The 26,500-nt window shown below is 41.0% G+C and overlaps 1 protein-coding gene across 7 annotated transcripts in view; it reads right to left on the reverse strand.

The window, feature by feature from the left end:
• Positions 1–282: 282 nt before the first annotated feature.
• The window catches only part of AP3B2 (adaptor related protein complex 3 subunit beta 2), a 50,117-nt gene continuing 23,899 nt past the window's right edge, over positions 283–26,500 (reverse strand). For 2 of the 7 annotated variants that reach the window (XM_069956460.1, XM_069956457.1), the window contains exons 8-28: positions 26,151–26,327; positions 25,575–25,672; positions 23,760–23,814; positions 22,365–22,436; positions 21,795–21,857; positions 20,904–21,036; positions 20,309–20,418; positions 19,590–19,766; positions 18,606–18,792; positions 16,334–16,452; positions 14,562–14,673; positions 13,807–13,969; positions 12,941–13,130; positions 12,457–12,529; positions 11,310–11,416; positions 10,944–11,175; positions 10,653–10,737; positions 10,244–10,341; positions 8,894–9,032; positions 5,777–5,815; positions 283–774 (exon numbers count right to left, since the gene is read on the reverse strand). In XM_069956460.1, coding sequence (XP_069812561.1) covers positions 624–774; positions 5,777–5,815; positions 8,894–9,032; positions 10,244–10,341; positions 10,653–10,737; positions 10,944–11,175; positions 11,310–11,416; positions 12,457–12,529; positions 12,941–13,130; positions 13,807–13,969; positions 14,562–14,673; positions 16,334–16,452; positions 18,606–18,792; positions 19,590–19,766; positions 20,309–20,418; positions 20,904–21,036; positions 21,795–21,857; positions 22,365–22,436; positions 23,760–23,814; positions 25,575–25,672; positions 26,151–26,327 — 2,580 coding nt within the window. In that variant the 3' untranslated portion in view covers positions 283–623. Of the gene's footprint in view, positions 775–5,776; positions 5,816–8,893; positions 9,033–10,243; positions 10,342–10,652; positions 10,738–10,943; positions 11,176–11,309; positions 11,417–12,456; positions 12,530–12,940; positions 13,131–13,806; positions 13,970–14,561; positions 14,674–16,321; positions 16,453–18,605; positions 18,793–19,589; positions 19,767–20,308; positions 20,419–20,903; positions 21,037–21,794; positions 21,858–22,364; positions 22,437–23,759; positions 23,815–25,574; positions 25,673–26,150; positions 26,328–26,500 lie in introns of all 7 variants that reach the window. The other 5 variants (XM_069956459.1, XM_069956456.1, XM_069956461.1 and 2 more) reach the window with 3 other exon arrangements.

The raw sequence follows: 26,500 nt of genomic DNA on the forward strand, positions 1-26,500 counted from the left end.
TTCTGAGTCAAAATAATGTTAAGGCCATGCGAGTGCAGTGTCTTTGTCTCTTTTACTTCCTCCTGTCTCATAATATATATGACTTAAGATTTAAAGGGATTTTCCAGAAAAACACCAAATTCAACCCCATGCCCCCCAAGGTACTAAAATAACAAATTCCCCCACACTTACCTCACCTTCTCCCTTGACATTGCAGCTTGATATCTTCTGGTTGCAGCTCCTATAGCTCTTCTTCCTTTACTCCCATTCAGCCAATCACAGAGCAGAGCAGGGGAGTGGGACATTAGCAGTAAAGCAATAGGACATCATCGGATGAGCAGCACAGGAGCAACCACTGGAAGATATCACAGCTGCAGCTTCGGGGGAGGTAAGTATGTTGACGGTTTTTGTCTTTGTGTATGGGGAGGCATGCAGTTAACTTTGTTTTTTTTTCCTGGAAAAACCTCTAATATTTTGCCATGATTCCTTTTAAGAAGAAAGACTAACCTACAAAATAACTTATTCATCAGTAATATAATATGTTCCACAGGTCACACTGCATCTCATCTTTACATATTTTTCAGTGCAAGGATTAAACCAATACCAAAAGCACTCTTGCTGTAACTATATCAAGCACTAACTGCTCATTGTGTCAGAGCCTGGACAATGTCCTTGGCTAACATGGTCGCAATCACCATTTTTTCGCTATTGATAGTCAGCGCTGCAGAAGTAGCATCCTTCATAGTCAAGGTCACCAGGACGAGGGTTCCACTGGATACTGTTTTAGCTGCAAATCTGTAGAGTCATTACAAATATTATTATTAATATAAATAATATTAATTATGAAAGTGAATATACCACCAGGTACTTCGCTTTGGGTTTTCTACATTAATAGATGCTAGTGGCGCGACCCCTTTTTTAAACCGCTGCGCGGTTCCCATGCACGTTGTCGGTCTGTTCCTGAGCAGCAGCCCACCGACGAGCACTGTGAGAAGGCCCGCCAGCCCCCAGTGTTATGAAACACCCTCCCCTCTGTGATGTGGCTCCATTGGAGGGGAAGGAAGATCGTCACACTGGGGGCCAGCGGGCCTTCCCCCAGCATCGGTTCAAAAGAAGGAACCACCTGCATCCCCGCACCGGCTGCGGGCTGTTAATGTAAAAAAACTCAAAGTGATGTACCTAGTGGTACATTCACTTTAAGTTGTGTGTGTATATAAAGTTATATTTTCTTCTATAGCACAGTACTGAGTTGTACGATAATGTTTTACCAGGTTAAAAACAGAACAAGGCAAACAACTAGAAGCAGTAGGTGAGAAAGGACAGGTAGATTGAAACAACCAGGGGTCAGCACTCAGATACCAGATCATAATATCACTTAGCTTTAGAGATGATTTACATTACATTTAAAGGGAATCTGTGAGCAGCAGCCCAGCTTCCAAACTGCTGACACTGTTAGGCAAGGAGACACATAACATCTTTCATATGACTGAATTTATCACCATCATGTCTGTCAGTCTATATACAGCAGCATCTCAGCATCATGTCTGTCAGTCTATATACAGCAGCATCTCAGCATCTTGTCTGTCAGTCTATATACAGCAGTATCTGATCCTCATGTCTGTCAGTCTATATACAGCAGCATCTCACTATCATGTCTGTCAGTCTATACAGCAGCATCTCAGCATCATGTCTGTCAGTCTATATACAGCAGCATCTCACCATCATGTCTGTCAGTCTATATACAGCAGCATCTCAGCATCATGTCTGTCAGTCTATATACAGCAGCATCTCAGCATCATGTCTGTCGGTGTATATACAGCAGTATCTCAGCATTATGTCTGTCGGTGTATATACAGCAGTATCTCACCATCATGTCTGTCGGTCTATATACAGCAGCATCTCACCATCATGTCTGTCGGTCTATATACAGCAGCATCTCACCATCATGTCTGTCAGTCTATATACAGCAGCATCTCAGCATCATGTCTGTCAGTCTATATACAGCAGCATCTCAGCATCATGTCTGTCGGTGTATATACAGCAGTATCTCAGCATTATGTCTGTCGGTGTATATACAGCAGTATCTCACCATCATGTCTGTCGGTCTATATACAGCAGCATCTCACCATCATGTCTGTCGGTCTATATACAGCAGCATCTCACCATCATGTCTGTCAGTCTATATACAGCAGCATCTCACCATCATGTCTGTCGGTCTATATACAGCAGCATCTCACCATCATGTCTGTCAGTCTATATACAGCAGCATCTCAGCATCATGTCTGTCAGTCTATATACAGCAGCATCTCAGCATCATGTCTGTCGGTGTATATACAGCAGTATCTCAGCATTATGTCTGTCGGTGTATATACAGCAGTATCTCACCATCATGTCTGTCGGTCTATATACAGCAGCATCTCACCATCATGTCTGTCAGTCTATATACAGCAGCATCTCAGCATCATGTCTGTCAGTCTATATACAGCAGCATCTCAGCATCATGTCTGTCAGTCTATGTACAGCAGCATCTCAGCATCATGTCTGTCGGTGTATATACAGCAGTATCTCACCATCATGTCTGTCAGTCTATATACAGCAGCATCTCAGCATCATGTCTGTCAGTCTATATACAGCAGCATCTCAGCATCATGTCTGTCAGTCTATGTACAGCAGCATCTCACCATCATGTCTGTCAGTCTATATACAGCAGCATCTCAGCATCATGTCTGTCGGTGTATATACAGCAGTATCTCACCATCATGTCTGTCAGTCTATATACAGCAGCATCTCACCATCATGTCTGTCAGTCTATATACGGCAGCATCTTACCATCATGTCTGTCAATCTATATACAGCAGCATCTCACCATCATGTCTGTCAATTTATATACAGCAGCATCTCACCATCATGTCTGTCAGTCTATATACAGCAGTATCTGATCCTCATGTCTGTCAGACTATATACAGCAGCATCTCAGCATCATTAGGTGTCAGTCTATATACAGCAGCATCTTACCATCATGTCTGTCAGTCTATATACGGCAGCATCTCACCATCATGTCTGTCCGTCTATATACAGCAGCATCTCACCATCATTAGGTGTCAGTCTATATACAGCAGCATATTACCATCATGTCTGTCCGTCTATATACAGCCAGTAGCGGTCTTTGGCACGAAGCACCCCAAGCAATCGCTTGGGGCCCCCAACATCCAGGGGGGCCCCCACGCCCGCTCTTCTCTTGTGCTCAAGACCACTAGACAGGGCCGCTGCCCCGCTCGCTGCTGTGATCTGAACTGTAACTATGAGCACTCGTAATGAGCGCTCACAGTTACATGCAGCAGCAGCACTGACAGGGCGGGAGCCATTGGCTCCCTTCCTGTCAGTCACTCTTGTGGCCGCAGGAAGTGTTTTCCCTGCAGTCACAGGTGGCCGCTCTGTCCTTGTGGCGCCAGGACAAGGGGAGCGCAGCCTCTTGTGACCGCAGGGAAAACCCTTGCGGCCACAAGAGTGAAGAGGAGACGCCCGGACCCAGGTAAGTGTAAGTGTTTGTTTTATTGTGTTATATACTATATGGGAGGGGGAGCACACAGGAGCCTGTGTAACTGGGGGAGCGCACAGCGGGGGTCTATATAAATGGGGGGAGCACACAGTGAGGCTATATAACGGGGAAGACACAGGGGGGCTATATATAACTGGGGGAGCACACAGGGGGGCTATAGACTACTGGGGCTTCACAGAGGGGTCTATATACTACTTGGGTCAGCACACAGAGGGTCTATATACTACTTGGGGCAGCAGAATGGGGTCTATATACAACTGGGGGAGCACACAGGAGGTCTATATCCAAGTGGGGGAGCACACAGGAGGTCTATATCCAAGTGGGGGAGCACACAGGGGGGCTATATACTACTGGGGGAGCACACAGGGGGTCTATATACTACTGGGGTAGCACACAGGGGGTCTATATACTAGTGGGGTAGCACACAGGGGTCTATATACTACTGGTGGGGCACACAGGGGGTCTATATACTACTGGGGGAACACACAGGGGTCTATATACTACTGGTGGGGCACACAGGGGGTCTGTATAGTGCTGAGGAAGCACACAGGGGGTCTATATATAACTGGGGGGGCACACAGAGGTCTATATACTACTGGGGCAGCACACAGGGGGTCTATATACTACTGGAGGAGCACACAGAGGTCTATATACTACTGGTGGGGCACACAGGGGTTCTATATACTACTAGAGGAACACACAGAGGGTCTATATACTACTGGGGGCAGCACACAGGGGGTCTATATATAACACAGAGCACACAGGGGGTCTATATACAACTGGGGGAGCACACAGGGGGTCTATATATAACTGGGGGCAGCACACAAGCGGTCTATATACTGCTGGAGGAGCACACAGTGGTCTATATACTACTGGGGGAGCACACAGGGATCTATATAATACTGGTGGAGCACACAGGGGGTCTATATACTACTGGGGGAACCACACAGGGGGTTTATATACTACTGGAGGAGCACACAGGGGTCTATATCCAAGTGGGGGAGCACACAGGAGGTTTATATCCAAGTGGGGGAGCACACAGGGGGGCTATATACCACTGAGGGAGCACACAGGGGAGCTATATACAAGTGGGGGAGCACACAGGGGGTCTATATACTAGTAGAGGAGCACACAGGGGGTATGTGTAACTGGGGGCAGCACACGGGGTATATACGACTGGGGGCAGCACACAGGGGGTTTATATACAACTGGGACAGCACACAGGGGGTCTATATACTTTTGGGGGAGCACACAGGGGGCTATATATAACTAGGGGAACACACAGGCGTCTATACACTACTGGGGGAAGCACACAAGGGGTATATACTACTGAGGGGAAGCACACAATGGGTATATACTACTGTCGGCTGCGCACAAGGGGTATATACTACTGGGGGCAGAACACAGCGGTCTATTGTTGTGGAGTGAGTGTCGATGGGGGGGGCCCAGACATAACTTTGCTTGGGGCCCCAGAAATGGCAAGACCGCCCCTTTATACAGCAGCATCTCACCATCACGTCTGTCAGTCTATATACGGCAGCATCTCACCATCATGTCTGTCCGTCTATATACAGCAGTATCTCACCATCATTAGGTGTCAGTCTATATACAGCAGCATCTTACCATCATGTCTGTCCGTCTATATACAGCAGCATCTCACCATCATGTCTGTCACTCTATATACGGCAGCATCTCACCATCATGTCTGTCCGTCTATATACAGCAGCATCTCACCATCATTAGGTGTCAGTTTATATACAGCAGCATCTTACCATCATGTCTGTCCGTCTATATACAGCAGCATCTCACCATCATTAGGTGTCAGTCTATATACAGCAGCACCTTACCATCATGTTACCATCACCCCCCCGCCGCCGCTCTATTCGCCACCCCCGCTGCCGCTCCGATCGCCACCCCCGCTGCCGCTCCGATCTCCACCACCACCCCCGCCGCTCCGATCGTCACCCCGCTGCCGCTCCGATCGTCACCCCGCTGCCGCTCCGATCGCCACCGCCGCTCCGATTGCCACCCCCGCCGCCGCTCCGATCGCCACACCGCCTGGCTTTGGCTTCAAATCTTTGGCAGATAATCTGTCAGATAATCTTTCTGTGTAAATGGACCATTATTCAAATTCCTAAAATAAAAACACATGCTTCACTTTTGTTCGTAAAAGACCAAAGGGAGAATGAAATTTTAAAGGCTGGATGTACTACTTTAAACACACCATGCAGGCACTACCTTATGCATGGGGGCTCTGCCTCTGGAATATCTGGGTCACTGTATTAGGAAAACAGCTGATTAACACAGGCTAAAGTCCAAAAGAAAAAAACACTGTTGCATATACAGACTATGACTAGGTTCACACTATATAAAAATGACATCAGTCTTTTATAACAACATCCGTCACTGAACAAATAACGTCCTTGTTTTTTTAAATAGCACGTTATTTGCGCAATAACGGCTGTTATTATGAAAAACAGACATTATTTTTACATAGTGTGAGCCTAACCTATAAATCTTTAGGAATAAAAAAAATGGTATAATATAGTACTAGCACAAGTTATAAAAAAATAATGTAGAAGCTTTTGTTTATTGATTATTGTATTTACCTTTTTTACTCTATAGGGAAGATTTATTAAACATTGTATAAAATAAAATTGTCTTAGTTGCCCCTAGCAACCAGATTCCACCTTTCATTTTTCAAAGAATCTGTGAGGAATGTAAAGTGGAATCTGATTGGTTGCTAGGGGCAACTGAGCCAGATCTACTTTACACCAGTTTGATAAATCTCCCCCTATGTGTCAAATGTGGGTCATTGGCCTTCTTGGCTTTATCTTCCCTTCCCTTCTGTAATCTCCAAACACACTCTCATGCACAGCACTGCAGCTTGGCCAACTGCGTTTTTGAGTCTCCCAGATTACCAGTTTATGCTTGGAAATGGACCAAATGCAGTCACTAGTATATGTTGGCATACTGGTATGCCAAAGTATACCACAAACAGAGGGTAATTATTAGATGTGAAAATATTCTTATAAAAGCCAGAAGTGGTATTACAGGGGTTTTCTTGGACTGTTTTAGCTAGAGCCATGGCACCCACCTATACAGTAAAAAGAGCCAGAAGCAGACAGCTCTGTATATTATATAGAGGGCCGTACTGGGTTAATACAGCTTAGGCTACGTTCACATCAGCGTTTGACCATCCGGCACCATTCTGTCTACTTTTTCCGTTTTGGAGTAAGCAAAACGGAAACTGTCAGATCCGTTAAAATCCCCATAGATTCCCATGATATTTTAGTGTGCTCTGTTTGCCCTAATTGTGCTCCGTTTGCATGCAATCCATTCAAGATCCGTTTTTTTGAACGGAAGAAAAAATAGTGTTTGCAGTATTTTTCTTTCCTCTTAAAAAAACGGATCACGAACGGATGCACTTCCGTTTTTTTTTACACTGTAGTCAATGAGGACGGATCTAAAGCGGAAGGTATTTCCGTTCACATCCGTTTTTTTTCATCCGTTTTTGCACTGAGCATGCGCAGAAGCAGCAAGAAACCAAAGAAGAAAAATAAACGGATAGAAAAACGGATGCTGACTGATGCAAACGGATGCAAACTGATGTACAAAAGTCAGTTTTTTTAAGCCAAAATACAAATGGACCATAAAAAAAGATGAACATTTTGCAATCAGTTTGCATCAGTCTGCTCATCAGTTTATGCTCATCCGTTTAATTAATATGGGCGGATCTGTTAGAAACAAAGAAAAAGGCTAGTGTGGCCGAGCCCTTAGCTCACATTCACTTTAATGGGAGTCGAGTTGCAGTAACCCAGCACAGCCACTACAAAATGCATGGGGCTGTCTGCTTCAATCTTTTTATTACTTTGTATGCAGATTATGTAAATGCCACGGATCAGGCAAAGGACAGACCCTTACTGATCAGGTATTGATAGCCTATCACCTCAATGAAAAAAAAAACAAAAAAAACCCACGAAAGCCTGTCTGGAGTTTGCAAAACAAACAAACAAATAAACAAACAAAAAAAAACTCCACCCAAAGGACTCTAAGACTGTGAGAAACAAAAATCTTCTGTCTGATTAAACCAAAATTGAACTTTTTGTCCTCAACTGTAAGTATCATTTTTGGAGGAAACCAGGCGCTGCTCATCACCTTTCCAATACCATCTCTGATGGAGGCAGCATCATGCTCTGGAGGTGTTTTTTATTTGTTGGGACGGGGAGACTAGTCAGGGCTGAGAGAAAGCTGAATGGAGATATTAATTAAACCGGATCCAGAGTGCTCTGGGTGAAGGTTCACCTTACAAAAAGACAATGAAATAAGTGGCTTAGGGACAACTCTTTGAATGTCCCTGAGTGGCCCAGACGGTGTCCCGACCTAAACCCAAATGAACATGTCTGAAGAGACCAGAAAACCCCCAAATCCAGGGATGCGAACCTTGTCATATTAAATTCAATAAGACTGGGGGCTGTAATAACTGACAATGGTGCTTATGCAAGTACTGAGTAAAGGCTCTGAATACTTCTGTCAATTTAATATTTAAGTTTTTCATTTTCAATATATTATCAAAAGAAAGATTTCTAACAGTCTGCTTTCACTTTATCATCATGGGGTATTCAGTGCACAATGATGGGGGAAAACATGAATTTAGTTATTTGAATTTTAGCATAAGGCTGTAACATAACAAAGTGAAGAAAGTAGACTGAAGACTTTCCGAATTAACTGTATGCACTTTAAGGCTATGTTCACAGAACGTAAGTTCAGTATTAATCACGGCCGTTTAAACTACGACCGTGATTAATACTAAACTTACACTGTGCTGCCCTCTATGGAATCCCGGCCGGAGTGTATACACATAGGGAGAGATTTATCAAACATGGTGAAACTGTCTCAGTTGCCCCTAGCAACCAATCAGATTCCACCTTTTATTTTCCATAGAGTCTGTGAGGTAGGATAAGTGGAATCTGATTGGTTGCTAGGGGCAACTGAGCCAGTTTCACTTTACACCATGTTTGATAAATCTCCCCCATAGTGTACACTCCAGCCGAAATCCCTAGCAGAGTCACAAAAAACTGACATGTCAGTTTTCTGCGGTTGCTATTTAATGAATAGCGGCCGTAGAGAACCTGTCATTGTGTGCAGCGGCGGATTCAGATGCGGGCGCGTACGGATGCGCCCACATGCGAATTCAACACCAGCCGTAGTCTTACGCCATGTGAACATGGCTTTAAGGTATATTCATTTAGGCTAAAACACAGGATGCTGCCACAATGATTTGCCTGCCAAAATGTTTGTCTTTATGGACTACAAATTTTATATCAAATGTCTTAATTTTTCAGTGTTTCTTACCTGTATTCTTTATCTGCACCACAAGGAACACGGTTCAAGTTAGCAGCAGAGGTGACTCGCTGTACAATGACATGGTCACTTTGATATTTCCCAGACACTGACAATCGTTCTGTGATCTCATTCATACCAGTAAGTTTACCTGCATTACAGAAATATATAGTGATAAATGCTTTAATGCTATTATTTCTTTTGTAGTAAAAGGCAGACAATGATATTTTGATACATTTGTGTACAGATTATAAAAATGACAAAATATTACTGAACAAATTGACAGCATTTTTATAACTACATAGAAAGTATACTGTTACATACCAAAAAATACCATCTTAAGGCTGGGTTCACACTATGTATATTTTAGTCAGTATTTTGGTCCTCATATTGCAACCAAAACCAGGAGTGGATTAAAAACAGAGAAAGGATCTGTTCACACAATGTTGAAATTGAGTGGATGGCCGCCATTTAATGGCAAATATATGCTGGTATTTTAGAACAACGGCTGTTGTAATGAAATAATGGCAGTTATTTACTGTTATATGGCGGCCATCCACTCAATTTCAACATTGTGTGAACAGATCCTTTCTGTGTTTTTAATCCACTCCAGGTTTGGAGGACCACAATACTGACTGAAATATACGTAGTGTGAACGTAGTAAGGCTATGTTCACACTCTGTACAAACAGCATCCATTCCATGTTGTCTAACGCTACCTCCTGCTGGAATTAATGATCATAATCATTAATGGAGCAGAACAGCCATTGTTTGTACAGTGTGTAAACATAGCTGAAAAAACAAAACACTGTAGTTAGGTTCTTTTCATACATGGTCTTTTCTCTATGCTTAGTACATACAGAAAGTGATCCCATCATATATGCCAAATGTAAGTCTTCAATGACTCCCAAATATACACTGCAAGGCTATGTTCCCACAACATCTTTTTTACGTGAAAAATGTCTGTCTTTTAATAAACACATACATTTTTAAATTTTTACATTTTAAATGTAAGTAAATAAGACATTGTGGAAACAAAGCCCAAGAGATAGGAGATTTCTGCCAAGTAACCTAGTGAATGTGCTGTCCAATAAAGGGGAAAAGGACAGACTAAGATATACCAAATGAATATGTGTGAAAATTTTGCCTTAGGACAATACATAGGAATATACCCACTAGGCAGGATTAACAAAGCGTAAACATTGCCCAACCAAGCAATGTTTGTGAAGTAAAATGGCATTTCTTACTTACAAGATAGTTTTTATTTTTTGAGAGTACTAAGGTGTGTTTAAAAACTAGACCTACTAGAAAATAATATTGGTCCAGCAAGAACAAGTAACATGTTTTCTCTTCCAAAACTCACCCTGCTCTCTCTTGAACTCATTTTCACTCATGAACACAGGAAGCATTAGCTCTCCCACTGGAGGTTGGATGGACACGTAGAACTGGCGTGTGTGTGTGCTGCAAAATAAATATAGTACATTATGCTGCATTTCTTTACACTATTATTATTTTTTTCCAAACATATTTATGGAAATTTTCGCCATTTTGACAAAGATAAGTATAAAGTACAGTATCTCTTGTATTATCACAGTAAATGATAATATGTACATAGTAATACAGAATATGAGATAATTCACAGCACTACAGTATACATAAAAGAGATAAGAATGTCCAAAATTAAGACCCCTAGTATTTGTAACCCTATTGAGATATAAACTGAATTTGCAAAAATAAACTATGTTTTTAATAAATATAATTTAGGCTCTCACCAGAGTTGGAAGTTGGCAGCTTGCGTGGAGTCACAGAAATCAATGCCCATTATCACAGTGGCACTTTCACCTGGTGGAAGGGATTCTGTGGAATAAAATGGATATACTGATGTCAGAGTGGTTGGTTCAAGTTGTACAGGTAGGTCAAAGGAAATGGATAATATTTCCTATAATAGAGAAAAGATTTCATATGGGAGGAAGTATCTTTTCTTCTATGTCATATTAGTAATGAGGACAACAGTTGATGTCCATGTAAATATAACTATCTTATATAGCATAAAAAAGATTGACCTGTTTCTGGAAACTCCTGCATCCTCATGCCACACAGAAGCTTGGGCTCGCTTATACGGATATTTCGCACTTCACTTTCAGTGTTGTTGGAGATCTTTATTTGAACTGACACCATGCGATGATCAGTAGTAAAGGGCTGGCGGCTGAATATATATTCTACAGAAAGACCCTCTCCTGTCATTCGATGTAGTAGCTCAAATGTGCGACTAGAGGAGAATATAGGGCTGATTACCTGAAGAGGAAAATTGACAGGAATACAGAAACACTTGTTAAACATGAAATCAAAAGTTAACATTTTGTTAATGGCAAATTTTTACTCCACTAGGGCTGCTAAAAGCCACCATGAGACAGCATAAAGTTACTCACTGTGGGGGTTAGAGATGTATCTGTTAGTGATAATCCTTCCAGGTCAGTGACCAGACTGGATGAGACAATGCTTCCTGAAGTTGATGGAGGAGCAGAGGGCACTGAGACTAAAACAAGAAACACTTATGCTAATTTATATAACAAGAGTCTGGGGACTTTCTTCTTCAGAATAGTATACATACATACATACATACATATATACATACATACATATGTTATTCTACATATACTGGAATTCTAAATGCTTAAAGTGATATATCTGTTACCAGGAATAATCAGAAATAAATACCCGCAGCACAAGACAAAGCAGTAAGAATGGAGTGAATGTACATCTCGTATCGGACCCAGGTAGGTGGTATATCCAAAAAAGGTAGAAGTAGACAGGACGTATTTAAAAAAAAAGGGAGTTTAATTCACAACAGTGAATGACGTTTTGCTCTTGTGTAGCCTTTTTCAAACACTGCTAGAAAAAAGCTACAGAAAAGCCAAAACGTTGTGCACTGGCAGACAGCATGGCAGCTGCAGGGGACTGATTAACAATTGTCACTGGACTGATTAAAGGGAAACTAACAGCATGCATATGCAAAGTTTCACACTGCCAATCGCACAAGCAGTGCATACTTACCATTCACGCTGCTCTGTGATCTGGCATCCTAAAAACCATCCTTTATTCCAGAGATGACAGTGTCACAGTGGTGAGTGTGTGACACTGTCTGCACCTGCTCTGCACAGCCTCAGCCCACCACGCTCTCCATCCAATGCTGTATCTTCAGGCCACCTCCTGCCTCCTCCGGAATGATTGTCAGCCAAAGGAGGCGGGCGGTGGATTGAAGCTACAGCATTAGATGGAGAGCGGAGCAGGCTGAGGCTATGCGGGCAAAGACAGTGTCACAGACACATCTCTATGAAACTGTCAGCCTGGGGAAAAAGGATGCTGGATCACAGTGCAGCGCTCGTGGTAAGTATGCACAAGTATCCTATGATACTTGGCAATGGGAAACTGGCAGCACGGATATATGGATATCTGTCCTGTCAGTTTCCCTTTAAAAAGCTGCAGAGTAAAGTGTTCAAACTCTTTCAAACATTTCTTCAAACGCTAAAGGTGTGCCGCACTGGGTGGGTGACCAATAATACAAAAAATTCTTACAGTCATCTAGATCCAGTAGAGACATCTCCTTGGTGTCCCTGGACTGCTTCACTGTTGGCTTAGTAACTGTAGACTGTAAAGAAAAAAAAAGTCACCCTTAAATACAGTAGAACTCATTTGTTAGAAGCTGAAACAACAGATTGATAAATCACACTTTTCGGTTCTCCCATAAAAACCAAGAGGGTCTTGAGAAAAGGGAGACCATCAGGAAAGCCATCAAGGATAACCCATGTCTTGGTCAAGAATAAATAACTGTCTTTGTTCTTGCAGTCTCCTTTACTCCCAGGCACCAACACCAATGTCGACTCTATTCTAAGGAGTTCTGATATTGGCGCACTGCAGTAAAGAGGTATGCAGGAATGAGGAGAGGTGAGTCTCTGCAGAGTTTGGTCTGGTATCTGTATTAATCTAGAGGGTCTAGTGTCTGTATTAGTTTACGGTGTTTGTTCTGTATTTGCTTTATTAGATAAAGATTAAGACTTACAGGCTTCTTCTTTTTGGGCTCAGGCTGTGTTTGTTCTTTCTCATCCTCTTCCTCATCATCCTCTTCTGAAGAAGATTCACTCTCAGATTCGCTCTCTGAGCTGCTTTCTTCTGAGGCTGACTTTTTAGATGTTCTTACGGGGGTTTTCTTCCCTTTTGGTGTGTTTTTTTGATCCCGATCACTTTCATCACTGTCATTGAAGAATGTATCCATTAAGTTTAATCATTCTTTCTTTACTTGCGAACTTCTTTAAGTAATTCCTATCAATATGTCTATTAATAAAGAAACATTACTTAAATAGTTTGATATAATGGCCAGTATAGGTAAGACTTTAAAAAAGGTAAGTTTACAGTGTCCTATATAGACAGGGCTATATATTCCATTAGACAATCTTGGTCTTGTAAAATGAGTCCACAGCTCCCTAGTAAGAAAGATTCAGACTTTATTCAGGTACATCTGATAATAATTCACATATAGATTATGTACTGTATGTATATCCTTTTAAGATGTTCCAGAATAAAGTCTGAATCTTTTATACTACAGAGCTGTGGAAGATAAATCCATGTTTTTCAACCAAAGGAGGAAACCTCTCCAGGCCACAGATGCCAGGCTGTGGTTTTCCCCTTTAGTTGAACCACGTGGATCAGAACTGATGTGAAATTTACGTTGTTCTGTTATTGTGTCATTATGTTGTGGATTTGTGAATGGTTTCACTATTTTTGAGGGGTCTACAAGGGTGAGATCCATGGTGAATGCAATTTGTAACATCTGCAAAAATTATGTTATCACACTAATGGACTGTATTCAGTCTCAGTGCCTAGGGCAGTATAGGCTGTAAATACAGGCCAGCCTATACTTCTTCATACCTCCCCTCACTCTGTGGTTCATCCTTCTTTCCCTTTTTCTTTTCCTCATCCTTTTCAGACTCTTCTTCATCTTCACTTTCTTCCTCCTCCTCTTCACTTTCAGACCCTGAACCACTGCCACTGCTACTCCCACCACTCTCCGACTCACTCACTGACTCTGGTTCTGTAATAAAAATATTAAAAAGCATATGTCAGCATATGTGAATTCTAAAATGTAGTTCACTCATATCTAAATCAATAATCTGTGAATAGCTTTATCTTAATAAAATCACAAAGCTTAAAGGGAACCTGTCACCATGAAAATACGACTTAAGCTATCGGCATCATGTTATAGCGCAGAAGGAGCTGAGCAGATTGATATATATATCATTATGGGAAAAGATTCAGTAGAACTTGTCACTTATTGATTAAAATCTCTGATGTGTCCATGCTAAAGAGTCCAATCCACTGAGTGACACTGTCCACTGGACTCCTTAACACAGAATGATCCAGGATTTTAATCAATAAGTTACAAGTTATACTGAAGATATATATCAATCTGCTCACTTCTTCCTACTCTATAACATCATGGTGATAGATTAGATAGCATTATCTTGGTGACAGCTTCCCTTTAAATATAAAAACAATTTAAAATGAGAGAATACATAGTCATTTTACATTGCAGGTACATGTTAAGGTTCTTAACTTTCCTTGTGGTTTATCAATGTGTTATTTACATAATCAACTGCAGTACTAGATTTTAACTAGTCCCTCACCACTGTCTGCAGACTCTGTGGGTCCTGATTCTCCATCTGAGTCAGAATAGAATGGTTTCTCCTCCCTCTCTTTCCTCTTCTCCCTGCTTGGACACTTAGTCCATTCAGGTACCTGGAGGAGTTAAATGCCTTATTATATGCAAGAAAAGGTAAAGTAGAAATTACATGCCAAAGCAGAAATAAATCACTTGTTCAGTAAAATATAATAAAAAAAGGGATAAAAAATAAGTAAAACTAATTGAAAGAAGTCAATTTGTATGTGCCTGTTTATCTAAGGCTAAACAAATTCATCCTATTGGAACCTTGTTTTCTGTGTTATTTAGGGGCCTGCTGCCAAGTCCTGTGCGGCATGTTATTGCTAGATAACACCTTCAAAAAAGTTCTATGGTTTAACTTGCCTATAATGCAAATCTGGCAGATTGCAAAAAAAATGTAAAAGCTGTCTTTTCCCTCTTCTCTATTAATTTGTTGCTAGGGCACGTGATGAAAAATGAAATGCGGCAGATATTCCATCTGGATTTATGGGTGGGAAATCCACAATGCTTTTAGAGCTAAATGGTAAAATATAGCATGTGGATGGGATTTTGTAAACTATAATCCACTTTGCTTGTACTATAATAAGCTGCAAATTTCCCACTCGCAAATTCGCTGTTGAAAATCCACAATGTATCTGCCCCCTGTGAACTTACCCTTACTGCACCGCCAAATAAGCGTGGTTGGTAATTCTTTATTTTGTACCACTATTAGCTGTGAACTTCTATGCGAGCACCAGGCCGTCAGTGTTAGGCTATGTTCACACAACGTTTTTTCAGCTCCGTTTAAAATGACATCCGTTAAATAACAGACGTCATTTAGCAGCTTAGCCTCCCCTTAGTGCAATGACTGGTGTTTGTACATTATTCTTGTTTGGGGTCACTATGATATTAATCCTTCGTATTAGCTATAGGGTAATTCAGAGTGCAGAAAAATATATTACTTTTAATACCAGAAAACAATGGTATAGGGTTCCAAGTGGATTGATAAAACTAAACAAAACAGTAACATTAAATTAATTTGAAATCTATAGAAACACAATAGTTGCTAAATGGCAAACAAAGTCAGCTAGGCAGAAGCTTAAAAAAAAAAAAAAAGATAGGTGCAGTGTAAGGGAGGTTTACAAAGTGAAGGTGAGGATCAGCAATAGAGAAGCACAGCATATAACAGCGGGCTGACATCCATGCATTGTAGGTCTGAATTCACACTGAAGTGATCCAGGGAAAATAGAGAGATTGTATCACTAGTAGAATCAGATTTTTTATGTACAATCATTGAGGACTATTTTAGAAAGTGAGGTGAGTATGTACTATAGGTCACTGCACACAGTGTAACCGGAGAGAAAGTGCACGCTCAATCACACACAGGTGACACCTCTTTCCACTCCCCCAGCAGGCTGATGTGACATGCTGTTGGCTCAGTGTCTTCCTCCTCCTGAATACAAAGGAAGATTTATTTGGTTGATTTTGGGTGATTTTGTTGAACCCAAAAATATACGATACCAGACTGCACTGTTGGATGATAACAGTATTATCTAATTTATATATTGGACAGGGTGAGGATTTTGCAGCAAAAGCATAAGCCTAAAAGTATAGCCCAGAACAGCGAAACAAAGCAAGCCCTTCGAAGAGGACAGATTCTTTTGCAGGATTAAAAGCAGCATTGCACTGCAGTGGGGCTAGCATTGGGGACTGCCCACATCCCTATATACTCAGGTTAGCACGCACAGCTTCCTTCACCTCCACGTTGCGCACAGATGGATCGGGAGCCTCCTCTGGCCAGTCTGGGAGCTCCTGATACCCAACAGCTTTGGCATTTAACAGGTGAGAAAGTGATCCCAACTGAAAGTGATCCCGATCTGTATAAAGGAGACAAAAATATTATTGCTTTTATAAGGTCCTCTCAGAAACCTGTTACTCATCTATTCAGCATTAATATCTCTCGTTACTTTATTTATAAATATTCAGCAAATCACTGAGCATTTCCAGAAACATGCTGGGTGGTTTTTAGGGTAGCTTCACACGTACCAGATTTGCAGCGGATTTCACGCTGCGAGTTTGCAGTGAAATCCGCTGCGAATTCATGTACTGTGAAGCAGAATTCTCATTCTGATGCCAGTATGTGACCCGGTCACTTTAACCGCCCGCAGCCCCCAGCCCGGAGCATACATTACCTGCTCAGCGGCGTGGCTGCATGTGAGGCTCCCATTGGTCCCCATCAGCCAATCTGTGCACGGCAGCACTGACAGGCTGATGGGGACTGACGGGAGTCAGGGGCCTCACATGCAGCCACGGCGCAGAGCAGGTAATGTATGCTCCGGGCTGGGAGCTGCAGGCGGCGGTGGGTTAAAGGGGCCAGGTTACATATCCGCAGCAGAATGAAAATATGTAACTTCACACTACCAGGATTCGCAGATTTCGCTGCAAACTTGCAGTATGATATCTACTTCGAATCTGGTACGTGTGAAGCTACCCTAAAACTGCATTTTTTAACACATAAGTATTAAAGGGGAACTATCAGTAGGCCTCTCTGCTCTTCAATCATCCCACACTGCATGCTGAGAGGGAGAGAGTGGCGACTAGTCCTGGGAGGTTCTCCGCCCAGATGACCAGTTGTTGCCCCTCTCCCTGCCTTGCACTGCTTGATTAAACATCTTTTTGTCCTCAGCAAAGCTACTGCTGCAGCAGGTACGTACCGCGAGCTGCAAAGTAGAACTATACACTGCTGCAGGGAACCATATCAGCATATCAGCTGATTGGTCCCCTTTAAGTAAGTTGTAAGGAAAAGGAACTACCAGCCTATTGTGTCAGCTCTAGAGGTCAGGGTGTACTGTACATGTTTATTATTAAAAATAAAATAACTGCCATTTTATGATGAAAGTTTCCCTATAAGAGAGAATAATATTAATAATAGACCAATTCTTAGTCCTCCAGAGAAATTTTGGGTTGAATCTGAGTGCCCATGATTAATTTTTACAGAACACAAACATACTTGCATTTAACTGCATCCTAAACTAGTTATAACATCAATATAACATCAATAATTATTATGAATACCGCAAAAAGAGAAGGGGGGACATTTATGAAAGATACGCCCGAGGCGCACACCAGGGAGAAGGTGCAGATTCGCTCCCTCCTCTCTGGTGTACGCCTCCCGTACACCCCGCTCGTCCGATGCGCAGGCTGAGGGAGCTTAAGGTGGTGGGAATCATGATGGTGATCCAAATCTACACCTGCTGGAAGCAGGTGTAGATTTAGTACGCCGGGCGCAGATTCGGGTGCAATGCAATATTCCAATATCTGGCATCTTTACTAGTAGTAAAACAAACACTCCATAGTGGTGGACTATGGAGTGTTTGCTTTACTAATAAAGATGTTGGAATATCGCATCGGTTCTGGACATCTTCTCGTTTTTTGGTATCCTAAGTGGGCTGCTTTGCCACGCAGCAGTCCAAGCACCTACTGATAGACCAGGAGAAGACGGTGAGCTGCTATATCTACTTTTCAAACTGTATTATGAATAGGGCTGTGGGTATGGAATGTGACCCGCGGCTCTATTCATTCCTATGGAGCTGACGGAAAGAGCCAATACATCGCTCTTCCAGCTAAATCGCCTTTTTCTGTCACTTCATAGGAATGAATAGAGCTGCAGGTCATGTGCCGTACCCATGGCTCTATTTATAATACATAACACAGAAGTTGGGGTCCGATACAGAGATCGGTGGGGGTACAGAGGTTGGAACCCCCTGGGATCTCTTACTTTTCCCCTATCCTGTGGATAGGGGAAAAGGTGATTCTTCCTGGAATACCACTTTAACTCCAAATTATCTTTGATGTCTACTGTAGGGACCCATTATGTTTTGTTGGTGGGCCTCCCTGACCTTTGACAAAGTATATTTTTTACTTTTAGAACATTTTATATATATATATATATATATATATATATATATATATATATATATATATATATATATCTAACAATACAATATAATACAATATAAACTAACAATACCTTTAAATGGAGACTCCAAAATAGGTGCAGGCTTTTGAGCCAGAAAGAGCTTCTTGGCATGCTTACTAAGAGCTCCACTTTTTTCCGTGGGTACAATTAACTGGCGGATGAATCTTGTTCTGTCTCTGATGTCATAATTTTGGTCATACTTGGCCAGATTCAGAACATATTGAGTGAGGAGCTTTGTCTAAGAACACATATGATGGGGTCAAATGTATGTAAATAAAAATCACAGTAAAAACACCAACATGATCTGCATAAAAAATTAAGACAGTCATAAAGCATGTTACTTCAGTTATCCTAGTTTTACTTGAGCAGTATATTTTTTTCTTATTATAGAAAAGATAAAAAAGGTTCCGTGGAGCCTCAGTTGCGAGTCTCAAAACATGGGAATAGCCAGAAATCCGTTGCTAAGGGGTGCATTACAGTGGGGAGATCACCAAACCACACTGACATGTAGCCCCTGAAGTCCCACTCAGTCGTGAGTATTAGGACACAAGTAAGGAAATACCAGGATGGACCCAAATAAAGTCTAACTCAGTTGTGAGTATTGTGACATGACAAGGGAAAAAGGGAAAAAATCCAGTAGCTGCAGTCCCAAGAGTTATATCTTTCATTGAAGAACTGGGGGGATATTCTGGATTGTCAATTAATTGGAAAAAAATCAGTGTTAATGCCATTGAATCATGATTATGTCATACCCATAGATCCACTATGTGGACAGGATGAAAGTTTTCGTTATTTGAAGATTTAGGTATTCAGGAATATTAAGCAATTTAATGATTTAAATATAAATAAGCAAAGACTCATACTGACTACATGACAGAAAACAAATATGGATGTTGTATGGCACCGTGCAGAAAACAAGACACAGCCAGTCTAGCCACCAAGGTCCTAGAATAGTGAAATTATATACTAATGATTTTATGCAGATACTTCTATCTTACGTAGCATAGATCTCTAGTCAGCTGTTCGGGCACATACCTGCTTTGAATTAGTCAGATAAAGCTTTGCTGCAAGGTTTATGATCTGCAGTTTAACAATGTCTTCTTCATTAGTGAATGACTTGGCCATCTTCCTCAGTACGTCAGGAGCTATTTTAGGCACATGTTCACAGTACTCACCAATAAGCCATAAGATGCTAGCTCGAGCCATAGGCACCTGAAAAATAGAAGTAATGACCACCTGGTTGCTAAACAAATAGGAATTGCGCACAAAATACCTGGTAATAGATAGACTAGTATGAGGATGTAATAATCAAAAAATAACCGACAGCGCACTTCGCCAATAATATTGAAAAGTCCATCCACATCTGATCAGACTCCACCAAGTCCACTTACACTGTATACTCCAATAACATAGATGTGAAAAAAAGAAGTATGAGAAATACCTCTTTTGTATTTCTCATATTTCTTTTTTCACATCTATGTTATTGGAGTATCTAGTATGAGGATGTACCTTTCCAGCCTGCCTGCTATAACTGAGAGTAAGGGTATGTTCACACTGAGTAAATGGGGCGGAATTCTGTGGCGCCCGCATCTCTATGGGAGAGCAGAGGCGCACAAGCTCTCCCTTAGAGATGGGGTCTGACACTGAAGCATTCTGACCCATTTGCTTAGTTTGAACATACCCTTAGGGTCTAAAATTACAATAAGTTGATAAAAATAAATCTGTTTTTGCATTACCCGCATTTATTATTATACCTGGATATTGTCTGTTAACTTAGCCATGTGTTTTATTATTTCACTGTGCTGTGCTGGCTGCATTTGGAGTAATTTCTTGATAACCACCACTGATTCTGCAACAACCAGCTCTGTAGGAAATGGAAGCAAATAAAAATATTATGATTAAACATAAATATATATTTATGGTTATGTTCTATAATATTTTCTATAAATGGGGTGTTTAAATATTATTAGTATCATGACTCGTATCAAAATATACAATATAAACACTTTAGAGCCAATAGAAAATAAAACTCCACAGTGCTAAACCTCATATACAGTACAGTACCTTTATCATAGCTCAGCAATTTGTGCTTCCTTCTTCCTAAATCACTACCAGTAAGCTGTTATCATTATCTGCCTTGTTAAACGGAAAAGCAGCTTGGTCACATTCACTGTTTCTACAAGCCTGGAAACTGAAATAACATTTCTATTCCTCCAACTTGCCTGAAACAATAGCCAATGCTGCTGTAATCACAGGACTTTACTAACTAGAAAGTTCATTCTACAGACACACAAACCACTTTTAACCTTCTTTTTGGGTACTAAACAGTCTATGGTTCATTTGTCTTACCATCCCGGTTTGATAGAAGTTGGACAAGCCCATTAAGACAGGTATCACGGACTTTGCCTATGTTGGTAGCACATCGGCCAATGGCCTGTATTGAAGCAGCCACAAAATCTTTATCCATGCTACGAATGTAGGTCTAAAAGGAATATCATAATTACACTTTAACATCTCATTTAGTTATTATTGTTGGCTTGGAATAATGTAACAAACATTAAATATTGTGAAATTACCTAATGTTGCATTTACTCACACAAAGTATTTTCTTTCTTTTTATAAATTAGCATAACAGCCATAGTTCTGGCTGTAAAGAACAATTATCAATTTTCTTATGACAAAAGTATTATGTCTTGACAGTACAAAATTTGGCACTGTCCGGAGAAGTTAGAACACAGTTTAGGAAACTCAGTACATGCATATACAATGATTATCAGGGAGAGCCTCCAACTTTAAGAAGATAGCAAATTTAAAGTGAATCTGTCACAGCCTCAAAACCTACAAAGCAGGGGGAACTGCTGAACAGATAACAATAAAAGCATTAAGAACATAACTTTTTTGCCTGTGTGGGTGTTTTTATTTTGAAAAAAAAAAAACACCTTTATTTGGGCTGTGAATAGTGCTGAAGAGGTGGAGCCTATTGTTCCCTGGGCCCTAGCACTGCTAGGCCCTATTGTGTTATATACCCTATGTATAATCAGTGATACAGGAAGCATAGTGATTTTAGGGCCTCTATCCATTGGTAAGCTGTTAGGGGGTGACGGATTCACTTAAAGTAAAAAATACTATTAGGGGAAGCACTATATATGAGTTTGTTACCCTAAATTCTGCACTAGTTTTCACAAACCATGTTCTGACATGTTTTACAGTGAACTCATGTAATTTTGGCCGCACACTTACTTGGAATTCTCGCAGAATGATAGAAATGTTGGTCTCATTAGCCAGGTTTGTCAGAACTTCCAGCTGCACCAAATAAGAAACAGGGGTAATATGTAACAAATTTTCTTAAGCATGCTTTATTTAAAGATTATATATTTTATCAAAAATTTTAAGTAATTTACTCCTAGAATGTGACAGGTGACAGAATGTGACAGGTTTAAACACTACCTGTAATGCTATGCTCCCGTCTCTGCATTAAATCATCAAGGAAAGATGCAGGTTCTGTGCAAGTTCCGTGCCCAAGTACTATTTATTAGAAAATGACTAGTTCACAGAACTTGCTGGGCATTATACAATTGCCTTAGCAACTGTACGGCCCAGCATGGACATGCGCTTCTCTACACCTGTTTTGATGACCAGACAGGAATATCCTACAGATGGTGACTCTTAAATCAATCACTTAGTAAACAAAAGTAAATACAATACTAATTATTTTCCTATGGTTTGATGAAGAGTAACTCCAAGTGAAAATACACCTTACACCAATTCTATTTATATCACACACAATTTCAATGCGAACTGACATATTACCTTCAAAATCTTAATCTGGGTTGGGTCCGTAGATCGGATGTAAAAACTTTTTAGATATGGCTCAAACATCCCCTAAGAAAAAGAATCAGTGATTAAAGTAACAACAAATTTAAATTTGTTTATTTCTTATCACTGTGTTTAAAGGAGTATTCCCATTATAACATTGATGGCATATCCATAGGTCATACCGCTTTAAACCTAACACATTGTTAACAGTAACAACAATACAATAACTGAATAAACATAGGTCTTTCAATAATTTATTACATAGCTGGTGGTTAAAGGGGTAGTGCGGTGCTAAGAAATTATTCACAAAATAACACACATTACAAAGTTATACAACTTTGTAATGTATGTTATGTATGTGAATGGCCCCCTTCCCCGTGTTCCCCGACCCCCGCCCCTGGACCCGGAAGTGTAGTGCATTATATATACCTGATTCGTGTCGACCCCCGTCCGCATTTCTTCTGACAGTGATGTAATTTTCGGGAGGCCAGCCAACCCGCTCCTGCCGTCCCTCACGCCGGCCCCCCTCTGCCGCGTCATCAGCTGCTCAGCCGCGATTTGCTGAGCATAACTGTGCTCAGCCAATCACGGCTGAGCACAGTTATGACGCGGCAGAGGGGGGCCGGCGTGAGGGACGGCAGGAGCGGGTATAACGTTGTATTGTGTGTTATTTTGTGAATAATTTCTTAGCGCCGCACTACCCCTTTAAAAGTGTTTAAAATCAGAAGTCCTATTAAGATCTTGGAATGGATTCATCATTTAAATGAATTACTCTCCAAATTAAAATGTATAGTAAAATAAAAATCTGCATCTGTGTTTTTCATCTACATACAAAAAATAATAGACAGAACATGCGCCAAGTAGATAAATGTATGCATAACAATAAAGGGGGGATTTATCAACACCGGCATACTCATACGCCAGCCTAAAATTAGGCCCCATCCCCTTTTCCCTGGCCGAATTCACTAAGAGGCGCGCACATTTTAGTGAATCCGTCCGGGCCTCCAAACCTGTGCCTAGCGTACCATGGCATATGCCAGGGAGAAGGGGCGAATCTGCGCCTTTTTCCTGGTTACGCCCCTTCCTGACCTTTCATTAATGGCCCCAAAAGTGGTATATATAAATATATAAAATAATAATATAAAACTCCACCCTATAAGATCTAAAACACACAAAAATAGCTAGAAGACCACTTGGAGTAACTTGGACTATACGCCAGGATTCTGGACTTCTGGACATGTTACTGTAAAAACAACACTTTGAAGCATTTAGTTAAAGGCTAATGAAAACTTTACTATTTCTTATGCAAAAAAATTAATTTGTGTGATCCAAAAGAACCAAAAAAGTGTAATTTTGTTAATTGTACAGGTCATGTCATATTTTACATACCCTTCTCTTGATGGACATGGTGGCTACGTTTTGTAGTACAACAAATTGCACCTCACTGGAAAGGGAGATAATATTTATTACAAAACCACACTCAACAATAAGAAAATATGCTAGAACAGAAATGAAGCCTGTATAATAAAAAAGGAGACTTCAGAAGACTGAGGGTGACCACTTGCACTATGGGTAGGATATTGGACATGGCTACTTGGTCTGGCTCCTTCCTATATGGTCATGGCTTCTTCCTATATAATTAAAGGAGAAGTCCGGCGAAAATTATTTTTTTATATGTTATTACTGATGGAAAGTTATACAATTTTCTAATGTACATTAATTATGGGAAATGCTCCTATACTGCTATTTCCCTTAATTTAGTGTACCAGGAAGTGTTAGAATTCTCTCAGAAGCAGTGACGTCACGACGAAAGGTTTAATTCCTATGGAGTGTCCAGCAGGGGGCGCACTATATATAGAAGTCAATGAGTACCATTGACTTCTATATATAGTGCGCCCCTGCTGGACACTCCATTGGAATTACAATGGATGTGTATGTAATGTAATATACAGTGTTTTTGATTGAATACATTTATGAAATACTTTGGGGAGCAAGTGTCCTTGCTCCCCAAAGTATTTCATAAATGTATTCAATCAAAACATCACAGTAAGCCCGCCGCTACCGAACGCCCGCCGCTGCCGCCACTGCCGCCGATGTGGACTACTCTCAACTACTACTCTCCCCACCTGCTCATAGCATGTGCAGGTGATGGGAGAGTAGTAGCCGGGTTATATGGCTGAGATCGCCGCCGCGATGCCGCGCAGGGGGAGCCGCTCATCACTGCAGCCATCATCCCCCTCCGCTCCCCCCTCCTGCTGCTTCCTTACTCTATGTGATAGCTGACTTCCTGCCCGGCCGCCGGCACGTGTGAACGGAGAGTGGCGGCCCGGCAGGAAGTCAGCTATCACATAGAGTAAGGAAGCAGCAGGAGGGGGGAGCGGAGGGGGATGATAGCTGCAGTGATGAGCGGCTCCCCCTGCGCGGCATCGCGCCGGCGATCTCAGCCATATAACCCGGCTACTACTCTCACATCACCTGCACATGCTATGAGCAGGTGGGGAGAGTAGTAGTTGAGAGTAGTCCACAGCGGCGGCAGCGGCGGGCGGCGGGCTTACTGTGATGTACTGATTGCTTACATTTATGGAATACTTTGGGGAGCAAGGACACTTGCTCCCCAAAGTATCTCATAAATGTATTCAATCAAAAACACTGTATATTACATTACATACACATCCATTGTAATTCTAATGGAGTGTCCAGCAGGGGCGCACTATATATAGAAGTCAATGGTACTCATTGACTTCTATATATAGTGCGCCCCCTGCTGGACACTCCATGGGAATTACACCTTTCGTCGTGACGTCACTGCTTCTGAGAGAATTCTAACACTTCCTGGTACACTAAATTAAGGGAAATAGCAGTATAGGAGCATTTCCCATAATTAATGTACATTAGAAAATTGTATAACTTTCCATCAGTAATAACATATAAAAAAATAATTTTCGCCGGACTTCTCCTTTAAGTCTGATGGGGTGGTGACTGAGGGTTTGTGCAATAAGGTATTAATACAGTAAATTACATTTTGATGATGATGCCATAGCTAATAATTGCACTTTAACACTTTCTATCTTCATCCATTAAAATTAATGTTTGTTCTCTCCCGTTTGTGTCCTGATAATTTATGACACTGTTTGTCCAGTGGTTAGACTGGAACACTGCTAACAGCTGATCTAAACTGCTGAATGGTTTATCTGGTTTTGTTACCTGTGACTGCGTAATAAGCGAACTAAGGCCTTCGCTATGACACCAACTTCTGCTTTTGGTGCGAGATGAAAGTACAGTTGTGCCACTGCCATAACCACCTGTTGAAAGATGTATATTTTGTAAAAATCTGAACTTATGAGCACTGTATTTTTATAATATTTTCATCTTCAATTCTTGTAAAAGCTTGCTGTGGGACCCAGCCATTTCTAGTTAAGCCACTGGACTTCAGTATGATATTGTCTGTTGTTAGGCTAACATATTTTTTTTTGAGTAGCAGACATACTAAGTCTATGAAAACATAAACTATATATTTTATGGATGTAATAAAACCTTCTCTTTTTTATATTAATGCTCACAAATAGTAAAACAATATATAAATATGGTTGCAATTTTAAGTGAAAATAAAACAGGTGAACAGGTTGGTGGGGTCGTTTATCTGGTGTGTAAACATAGCCTAAGACAGCAAGTATACAGTAGTAGACAGCACTATGTACTATTTTCAAAAATGTAATCTATGTAGACAATATCTTAAATTCCCAGTATTGTATACTCAAAAAGGAAATTGCGTTATTTTACAGCAGCATTGCGACTCTGTAAGAGGGGCTTGGTGTTGCGAAGAAGAAGACGGTGGTCTGGGTCCATAATGTATGGTTTGCGTTTCACAACAGACGTTTCTGCCTTTTCTTCTTTGCTTCCTTCATCCTCATCTGAACCATAGAAAGCTTTCTCTGGATTTTCTTCCAGAAGAGACTCCTGACATTGCATAGTAAAGAAAATATAATGAGACTAAAAATAAGCTAAGAGAGAATTATAGGAAAAATACTAACTGCAATATTTTGCCAATATTATACTGGTTTAACTAATACAGCAAGAGATAAAGCAATATCAGTATTACATATAATGAACTTGTGGCCAAGTTAATTGAC

The sequence above is a fragment of the Dendropsophus ebraccatus genome, chromosome 1 (assembly GCF_027789765.1).
Source record: "Dendropsophus ebraccatus isolate aDenEbr1 chromosome 1, aDenEbr1.pat, whole genome shotgun sequence".
In the NCBI taxonomy this organism is placed as follows: domain Eukaryota; kingdom Metazoa; phylum Chordata; class Amphibia; order Anura; family Hylidae; genus Dendropsophus; species Dendropsophus ebraccatus.